We start from the raw sequence: 10,151 nt of genomic DNA on the forward strand, positions 1-10,151 counted from the left end.
GACCAAGGACTTTGTGAGTCTCATGCTCTGCCAGGGAGGAGGGGAAGCCGGGAGGAAGCAGAGACAGGACACCTGACCCAAACTAACCAAAGAGGTATTCCATACCACGGCACGTCATGCCCAGTATATAAACTGGGAGCAGTTACGCGGAAGGGCTTGATCACTGCTCGGTCGGGCTGGGTATCGGTTGGCGGGTGGTGAGCGGTTGTATTCTCTTTTGTTATTTCCCTTATCATTATTACTGTTGGTGGTAGCAGCAGTGGTTTGTGTTATACCTTAGTTACTGGACTGCTCTTATCTCAACCCATGGGAGTTACTTTCTTTCCATTCTCCTCCCTATCCCTATGGGAGCTAGGGGAGGAAGAAGTGGGGGAGTGAGCAAGTGACTGCATAGTTCTGAGTTACTGGCTGGGCTTAAACCACGACAAGGACACATGAAAATGAATCAGGCACACTTTAATGGAGGAAAAGTAAGCTCGCTGATGACAGGATTTTGACTGTTTAGTAACAGTATTACACAGATAGTGAAACTTAAATTAGGTACAGGAATTTCCCTTGGGAATGTCACCATTTCCAAAAGATTTCAGATGTTTTTTTGTGAAAGCAGCATGGTTTTGTACATAGAGAGTTGAATTTGCCACATGAACTCCAGTTTTACGAATGTTTCAGTTAATGTTACGCTCCCACATCTGCTGATCTTTTTTCATTCTTGCATGGACCCAAGTTAATTCAGAATTAAGGCATCGACTGGATTATGGACACAACAGACAAGGTTTCTTTTTTCAGTTAAATTTCTCTCTTGCTTTAGATTTGTTCGTGTGGGAGTCTCTTTCACTGAGTAGATATAATCCTGTGAAGCAAAGGAGTTGCCAAGTGTGATTTGATAAGAGCTCGTATCAGAATCCTGGTTTAGAGTCAGAGCAGAGCTCAGGAGGGTGACATGATTGTCCTTTTTATGGATCATAGAGTCCAGAACTCTAATTTGGCAAAGATGAATTCCAGTTGTGATTGCAGAGAGAAATATTTGAAACTAGTTTATCTGAAGTTGTCATATTTCTGTGTTTAAAATATGCATGAATGTGCACTTTTATGTATAAAACACAGTGCATCATTAACTGTATACCAGTTCCTTCTCCTGGGGAAATGGCTTTTTGTATAGCTGTCTAGCAAATAAACACTGTACTGAATTAAAGAACTATTGCTTGACTTCCAGTACAGTGCACAGAGAGTATAAAAGCTTGCTAATGCTTTTAACTTCTTAGCTCCTTTGGATCTTTACCATCAGAGCTACAGTGGATGTGCTTGTGTCAGCCACTTGTCATCTCTCTACATTATTCATAAATATCTTTACTGTTACTTTACTAACAAGGACTAAATAGTTCATGCATTCACGTTCTTTATGCTGAAAAGTATGTTTTTGGAACAAGGTAACTTTCACTTTTGTCAAATGTAGAATTTGGAATACACTGTTTTTAAAGCCAGCATGTGAGTAATATTTGTAGGTATCTTCCTGATGCTGTTGAGCAGCACCTCGGTGTTGTAGAGATTCCTCAGAAAATGCTTGGAAGGGAAATGCCAATTGTCTTCATCAGGAATCATTTCTGCTACTGTGCTGCTTCTGCTGTCGAAGGTTATTTTGTTGCAGGGTGTGAATTTACATTAATTTCCTTATTACACAGTATCACATATTCTGAATGAATAACCTGTGTGGATGCTGTGGGAGCAATGCATATGGAGGATGTACTTTATTCTCTTTTGGACATCTGAGTTACGGGTCAGAGTCAGTCGAGGAGAGAGGAATTAGAAAGATGTTTTGCAATGCCTAAACTAGTTTGTGTGGCTGCTCCACAGTGACTCAAGCACTTACCACTCAAGAGCCTGAATAGGTTCTGACTGGGCCGTAGGCTCCTGGGTGTTCTCGTTGCATGTTTTTTTTCATAGACCAGTTCTAGAGGGAATGTGCTTATCCAAGAAAAGTAACATTTGTTTTGTGGCTGTTTATGTGTGTTTTTAACAGGCAGAAGAAGCAGGACTCGCAGTGTCTGTTCTGTTATGTGTGAGAGCCCTTCAGATCCGCTCAAATGGAAGCGATGAGATGAAGACATCAGTCTGTAAAACAATTGCATGCCTTTTACCAGAAGACCTTGAAGTCCGAAGAGCTTGTCAGCTCACCGAATTTCTACTTGAGCCAACTTTGAGCGGATTTAATGTGTTGGAAGAGCTCTATATGCAACCGGATCAAAAATTTGATGAAGAAAATGCACTGGTTCCAAACTCCCTCCGTTGTGAGCTGCTGTTAGCTTTAAAAGCGTATTGGCCGTTTGATCCCGAATTTTGGGACTGGAAGACTTTAAAGCGACATTGCCTTAAACTGTTAGGGAAAGCAGCTTCTGATTCCGAGGACGATGCAAGTTGTAATATGTCAGTCAACGAAACCGATATGTTAGAAACTTTCTTTAGTGACTATGAAGAGTCAAAGGAACATAAATACTATGATGGAAAAGACACAATGACCCACCCTAAAGAAAAAGTAAGGGTAAAAAAGCCAATTGGTTCTTCAGAAAGATACCAGAGATGGCTTCAATACAAATTTTTTTGCGTGCTTTGCAAAAGGGAGTGTATAGAGGCCAGAATCCTGCATCATTCAAAGATGCATATGGAAGATGGTGTTTACACGTGTCCGGTGTGCACAAAGAAGTTCAAGAGGAAGGAGCTTTTTGTCCCGCATGTAATGGAACATGTTAAAATGCCACCCAGCAGAACGCACAGACCTAAAAAGAAACTAATCCTGAAGAAAGAGAGATCCCCACAAAAGATAACAGCTTCCGGCAGCCCACCGCCAGCCTGTCAGGAGAAGTCACATCAGCTGCCCGAGGGCTTTGACAACGACACGCACGAGTACGTCACGTTCAGCCAACTGGAGAATTGCCAGCTACAAGACAGAGACATCTACCCCTGTCCCGGAACAGATTGTTCCAGGGTATTTAAACAGTTCAAATACCTAAGCGTACATCTGAAAGCTGAGCATCAAAACAATGATGAGAATGCAAAGCACTACTTGGATATGAAAAACAGGAGAGAAAAGTGTGCTTACTGTCGCCGACACTTCATGACGTCCTTTCATTTGCGGGAGCATGAACGGGTGCACTGTGGACCTCAACCCTACATGTGTGTGTCGATGGATTGTTATGCGAGATTTGGGTCAGTTAATGAGCTTCTCAATCACAAACAAACACACGATGACCTTCGTTATAAATGTGAGCTAAATGGCTGTAATATTGTTTTCAGTGACTTAGGGCAACTTTACCATCACGAGGCACAGCACTTCAGAGACGCATCGTACACCTGCAACTTCTTTGGTTGCAAAAAGTTTTATTATTCCAAATCTGAATTTCAGAATCACCTCGCCGTGCATAATATTGAAGTGTCAAATGGGGAAGTGAAGCAAGTAAAACTTGAAGAGTCAGTTTCAAAAGACAAATGCAGTTGCCTTCCGGAGTCGCAGCTGCTTGAACAGTCTGAAAATTCCAGCCTGAATGATAACTTGGATCCTTCAGGCTCTCAAGAAATCCCACAGATTAAGGAAGAAGCGCTCTCTGACAGCGAAGACCTAGACAGTGAAAGTAACTGCAGTCTTCATAGTGGCGAGCACAGGTCAGATGCTGCAGTAAACCAAGGCCAGGTGTCTCCTCTACTGATCGAAACAGCTCACCATCAGTCAGTTCCAGGTTTTCTCATGTCCCAGGAAGGAGTCTTCCATCCAGCAGATGTGAAACAACAGTGTTCCAATGTGGCAGTTTGCTTGGATGGAAAACGAATCTCCTGTGGTTTTGAAGGCTGCTGTTCCACGCACAAAAATACCAGAAGTATGCAAAAACACCTTCGCAGGGTCCATCCATATAACTTTAAAGGGAAAAGAAATATGGAGGTGAAAACTAAAGACTTTCTCAACCTGTTGAGTGAGGCTCAGGACGGTAAATCCCCTACAGACATTAACACGCAGTTAGGTCATAGTTCAGATACAAATGCTGACTCTCCAGAAAGTGTGTATTGTAGTGTAGATGCTAAAGGAAGCAATGGCCTGAAGGAAGAAACTTGTCCTTCTTCCCCAGAAACATCTTTTTATGACAGTACTAAAGACTCCAATATTGAAGATAACATGTTGGAGTTAATGTTAGGCTTGAAGCATCTAAGCTTAAAAAATTCTAATATTCAGAATTCTTCAAGACACAAGCCTTTTTTGGGTTCTTTACAGTCCTATTCATCTAGGGATGGCAAGTGCCCTGAGTCAGTAGATGAAACTACCTCAAAATTTCAGCTTCAGGAGCAACAAGATAATTTACCCAGCCAGTACCTTACTCAGCTGGCAGCTAAACCATTTTTCTGTGAATGTCAAGGGTGTACGTGTGAGTTTGTGACCAGAGAAGCTCTCTTAATGCATTATGTTAGAAAGCATAACTACTCAAAGGAAATGGTTCTTCAGTTAAACATGTTCCAGCATCGGTACTCGCCCTTCAAGTGTCATATTTGCCAAAGATCATTTACGAGAAAAACCCACCTTAGAATTCACTATAAAAACAAGCATCAGATTGGCTCTGAGAGGGCGGCTCACAAGGTATGTTCCAATGAGAAGTTTGATCATGTAGGTTTATGTGCAAATGACATCCATAAAGCCAGCACTGTCCCAGCCCCTGTCCGTGCATCCAGCATGGAATTCAATGAACGCTCAAACCCCTCTGAGCAGCCGTGTCGCACGAAAAAGGAAGACTTTAGTTCCGAGACAGATTTGGAGTCCAATGAAGAGACAGACAATAATGTCACGAGGAAAACCTCTAACATAGCTTCTCTGGACAGTCACAGGGAAGAACTGGAAGCAAGACAGGGAAGAGGAAGCAAAAGAACAGTTGCTAAAGGAAACTTATGTTATATATTGCATAAATACCACAAACCATTTCATTGCATACATAAAAGTTGCAACTCGGCCTTTACTAACCAGAAAGGTTTGATTCGCCATTATAGAACTGTTCACCAGTATAATAAGGAGCAGCTCTGCTTAGAAAGAGACAAAGCAAGAAAAAAAAGGGAACTTGTCAAATGTAAAAAAATATTTGCATGCAAACACAAAGACTGTGGTAAGCGTTTTCTGTGTTCTAAAGCTCTCGCTAAGCATTGTAGTGATTTCCACAATGAACACTTTGAGGATCAAAAACTGCTTTCTGAAGCTGAATCTGCAAGGTTCGCGTGTAACCAGCCCCACTGCCCTGCTGCGTTTTGTACCTTTAATAAGCTCAAACAGCACCTAATAGATGAACATGCCAGTGAAGAAAAATTAAACAAGGATTTTGAAATCCATTGTGACCTTAATGGCTGCGATCGGATTTTCACCAATTACAGCCACTACTCTCAACACGTGTATTTCCGACACAGTGAATACTACGACAGCCTCTTTAGAAACCAGAAAGAGGAGGAAGAAGAGCAAGATAAAGCTAAAAATGAGCAGAGTTATTTGCAAGACGGTTTTGATGTAGACAAGCAAAACAGGAAGCCGTTAAAAGCTAAAAGAACTAGCAAAAGTAGAGAAAAGCAGTCGATGAACTTCAAAACAAAGGAGGAAGCCCTACAGATGTGCAAAGAGAAGTCTAACCAGACCCAGTACCCTTGCATGGTTCAGGGATGCTTGTCTGTTGTCAAATTGGAAAGCAGCATAGTGAGGCACTACAAGCGCACACATCAGATGACCAATATGTATATAGAGCAGCGGCTTCAGAGGCTTGTTGTCTGTGTTAAGTGTGGCGTCATGACTGAGAAGCAGCCCTGCTCCTACACAGCTGCAAGCTCGGATAAAAAAGGTGTCGATGTTCCTCCAGAGGATAAATCAGCTAATCCTGAGCCCGTGCAGGAAAGCGACAAACCTCTCGTTCCAAATACTGACTGTGAACCTCAAGATGTAAGCGATGAAGACCAAAAAAGACTTCCATCGAGTAATGTGAGTTTTGATGCCAGTGCCTTTACGTATTCGGGCACTTTAAAATGTAACCACAGTTCAGAGAACACCTCTTTTGAAGAGCAAAACATCAGGGAGACAGTTACATGTAAAACTGAAGAGCTTTCTGAAAAGAGTGACAAAGAGACTAGCTCTTACTTGCCTGGTTTACAATTAGAGTTGCCAAGAAAGAAAGACCCAGAAGAAAGTCAACATAGTGCAGTTAGTCAGACTACAAAAAGAAATGTACTTTGTGCTACGAAAGACAAATTTCATAAGCCTCCAGTGTCCAAACCATTTGATTTAAAGACATTTAAACCAATGGGGTTTGAGTCTTCATTTCTGAAGTTCATTCAGGAAAGTGAGGGAAAAGATGACGATGATGATGACGATTTGGTGGAGGAGGTAGAATGGGACTCTACTGAGCAGCTGCCAGTAGATAAGACCTTGAAAAAAGAGGGAGACAATCAAGGGGAGACGCCAGTAAACAACTTTGTAGATGACAAAAATGTAATCATAGCCCCAGATACCCACGAGCAGCTAACAGAAATCCAGCCCCTCTTGTCAGAGTCATCGTCTGCCCCTTCTTTAGAAAATTTGAGGGCTATCTTGGACAAGGCACTAACGGACTGTGGAGACCTTGCCTTAAAACAGCTGCATTACTTAAGACCAGTAGTTGTTCTTGAAAGATCCAAGTTTTCCACACCCCTCATAGACTTATTTCCAACAAAAAAGGCAGATGAGCTTTGTGTAGGAAGTACATAAGTAGTTTTGCTTAGAGCAGATTGCCTCCACTACTGCTATACGGGGAGAACTTCAAATTAGAACAGTAATTGTTACAGTACACACTGTTTAGGTTAGTTTAGACTGTTTAATTCCATGAATGTATAATATCTGTCAAAAGTATTGGCCAAGTTAATTTTGCTCCCCATTTTTTTCAATGAACTATGCTGATTTTGGTGCTATTTAACACATCAGAATACTGGGGGCTTCCTCTTGAAGAGTAAATGTGCATGATTGTATATGGAACAAGTACTAGGGTACCAGGGTTTGGGGGGCGATGGAGTTATTACTTGACTTGAATGTGCACCCTAGGGTGCTTTGTGTAACATATTGTACACTACAGCATCTTATATTTTTTGAGTTATGAGTTTCAATAAATTACAGTTTTTCACCCATTTGTTTACTGTACAGTAAATCTTTAATGTCGTTTACTTGTAATTGAATTTGGGACCATTCTGAGTGCATTGGACAATGTTGCTTAAGTTTTATGCATTTGTAGATAATTTATCAGACTGAAACAGTATAGATAAAGAAAAGTAAAGTATTATTTTATCACATTCTCTGTGCTTTTTTCAGACTTGAATTATAATGAGTACAGGTAGGAAGCACTTGTCACTTGCAGATGGGAAAGTCCTAGTTACCTTGGAAGGGAGAAGATGCTTCTGAGACTGTGTGGCACAAAAGGGTTTGAAGAGCATTGCCAGAGTTGTGTCACTTGAAAGTATCAGTGCACATTTTGGGTTCCCTGGTTAGCTCTTTTGATAACGAATAAACCAGATGGAAGATTCACCAGAGGAGTCATCTGATATTTTATCATCTGTTTCTTGTTTTTCTGTGTGTCATTTCTTGTCGTACTTCTGGATGCACCATGAGGCCCAGGGTCTGTTTTCCCTATTGGTATTTTCCAGTCTCCCGTTAGTGAGGATGCTAATGACCGAACAGCAATCACAGCAAGCCTTGCAAATGACCATCTTCTCCAGTGTAACTGACAGTGCATCTCTCTGCCTGTTCTGACATGAGCATAGGAGTGGGCTCACTTACAACTGACTGTCAAAAGCCACAATTCAAAATGCAGGTTTGGAGGTACCACGTGCCCTTGTAGAGTGAGTAACAAAATAAAATACACAGTGGTGCAGCCTTGCTGCTCCCTTTGGAGCATAGCTTCCTCCTTCCTTCTGTCAAGCTCCAGTCTATGGATCTAGCATTTTAAAACCAAGAATGAATTTGCATTTCTGGTATACTCTTCCTATACACTCCTGCCAACCTGCCACCAAAGCCTTTGCCACAACATAATACAAAATCACCTTTACACAATCCCGCTGTGCTTAAGCTGAGCATTAAAGTTCTTCAGTGTTCAGCTTTCCTATTAAAGTAACTAATCCTGCCACTTGTAGAAACAAATTTGCATATGAAGCATGAATTTTATGACAGATGGATTTTGTAATCTCACAGTGTGGTCACGTGTGAAACCTTCAGTGCCTCAAAGGTAACTTGCTCTTAGTAAGAGTTGCTCATGTCTGTAAACTACCACCCCTATACACAGGGCAAGCTTTGGCAGGTTACACCTCTGAAGTATTCTCTAGACCCTGGTGAGTTGGCTGCTGTTCTAAGTTGCTGCGGGGCAGGGTGAAGAGACAGACATCATTTCTGTCTGTCAGGTATGGAGATAGTTCCTGCTCTGTTCTTCAGTGCAAGAGCTGTATTTAGGAAGTGGTGAGTGGGTTTTCCTCAATGGTCAGACACAAGCATCTTGAAAGCGTTTTCCTCTGGTTATGTGGCATTCTGAGCACAACTGGGGTTTTTTAATAGAGAGCTCTCAAGTTGTGTTCATATTTCTTGGGAAAGATACCAGTCGCAGTCATAGAATGGTTTGGGTTGAAAGGGACCTTCAGAGCTCATCTAGTCCAACCCCCTTGCAAGCAGCAGGAGCATCTACTTCCTCCTTACCGAAACTGGCTTGCCTGTTTCACATACCGCCAGTATGTTTCAACTGTGAGCTCCATCATCACCAGCATGCACTACCCTCTGAGCGAGGTGATGATAGATGTTCCACCATCCAAATGACACAGTTTGAATCCACATGCTGATTTCTTCTTAGGCTCGTTTATCTGGTCTTCCTAATTGCCTAGCACTGGTGGGTATCAGGAAGGGGGGCCTCAGAAGGATGTATCCCCACTACTGCTGCGGCAAACTGTGGATTTCAGCAGCATCTGTTGTTATCTTCACTTAACATTACAGTACCAAGTATGAAATGTTTTGACTCCAATACTTGATTTCCATAAGGGCTCTGTATCTTTCCAGTTCCTAAGATACTTTGTTTTTATCTGGTTCATGCCTTCAGAATGATCTGGGTTGGGCAAAAACCACGACAAGAAAGGCTTAGACAAGAAAGTATTTTAACACTGATGAGTTCTTTGGTCCTTACTACAAAACCATGTAAATGTGTGAGCACAGGAAGTGGCAGAGGGGGAGAAGGGGGCTGCTGCTCTGCTGTTGGTGGCACTGCTGATACAAGTCAGCTTTGAATGCTCACAGAGGTGCCAGAGGCACTGAATGTTACCACCAGGAGGGCTCTCTGCTTCTCCTCTGTTCCTGTCTGTAATCTGCTTTCATTTGTATCCCGCAAACGAAACAGCTCTGGCACTTTTTAACTCCTTGAAACATTAGAAAACTAACCCAGCAATAGCAGCATACAGTTGAGTACCTCTCTACCATTCCAGTGCAAAGGAATAGGGCTGCAACTCAAAGATGCACGTTATTAATGCTGTCGGGGCTACCACTAATGTGAGAGATATGTATCCCGTTTGGATGCCTTCACATCCCTGCTTGGGCCTTGCCCAGGCTCAGTATCGTGACATCTCTCATTACCCCAGTTTCCCAAACTCAGTATGTCAGTCCCTAAGCAGGATTCTCTGCTCTGCTGTAGTCTGATCTCCGTACTGCAGTTTTCTTCCTGAGCTTGTTTTCCGTCTTGTCCTTCTTTACAAGAGTAACCTCAGGCTTCGTCTCCTTACCCACAAGTGCAGGTCCTTCCCTTTGCTTACTCAGTGGTAAAAATTAACAACTCAGACTCGAATCCCAGCCCTCCTCATTGTTCTGGGCTCAGCACCAACAGCTATGTTTCTCCCTCCTAGCAGCTGGTGCAGTGCCATGTTTTCAGCTTTAGGCTGAGAACAGTGCTATAACACAGCAACGGTTTAGCCGTTGCTGAGTAATGCTTACCCTGATCAAGGACTTTTCAGTCTCTGCCACTGAGGAGGGGCATGAGAAGCCCGGAGGGATCAGAGCCAGGGTGTGAGCAACCAGCTGGCCTCAAACCACAGCACTGATGTGAGCGTGCCCGGCTGTGCTCACCAGTGGTCCCTTCTGCCCCAGTTTCTTCCAC

At 42.7% G+C, this 10,151-nt stretch overlaps 1 protein-coding gene across 1 annotated transcript in view; it reads left to right on the forward strand.

Annotated features, from left to right (window-relative positions):
- Nucleotides 1-7,323, forward strand: part of RLF (RLF zinc finger) — a gene marked incomplete at its 5' end in the record, with an annotated part of 30,861 nt that extends 23,538 nt beyond the window's left edge. Inside the window, one exon of the mRNA XM_057417032.1 lies at nt 2,018-7,323. Within this exon, the coding sequence (XP_057273015.1) occupies nt 2,018-6,748 (4,731 nt within the window). The remainder of the gene's footprint in view (nt 1-2,017) is intronic.
- Nucleotides 7,324-10,151: the final 2,828 nt, after the last annotated feature.

Source organism: Pezoporus wallicus, unplaced genomic scaffold (assembly GCF_028554395.1).
Source record: "Pezoporus wallicus isolate ANWC-B61680 ecotype Strahan unplaced genomic scaffold, APGP_CSIRO_Pwel_v1 contig_14592, whole genome shotgun sequence".
Classification (NCBI taxonomy): domain Eukaryota; kingdom Metazoa; phylum Chordata; class Aves; order Psittaciformes; family Psittacidae; genus Pezoporus; species Pezoporus wallicus.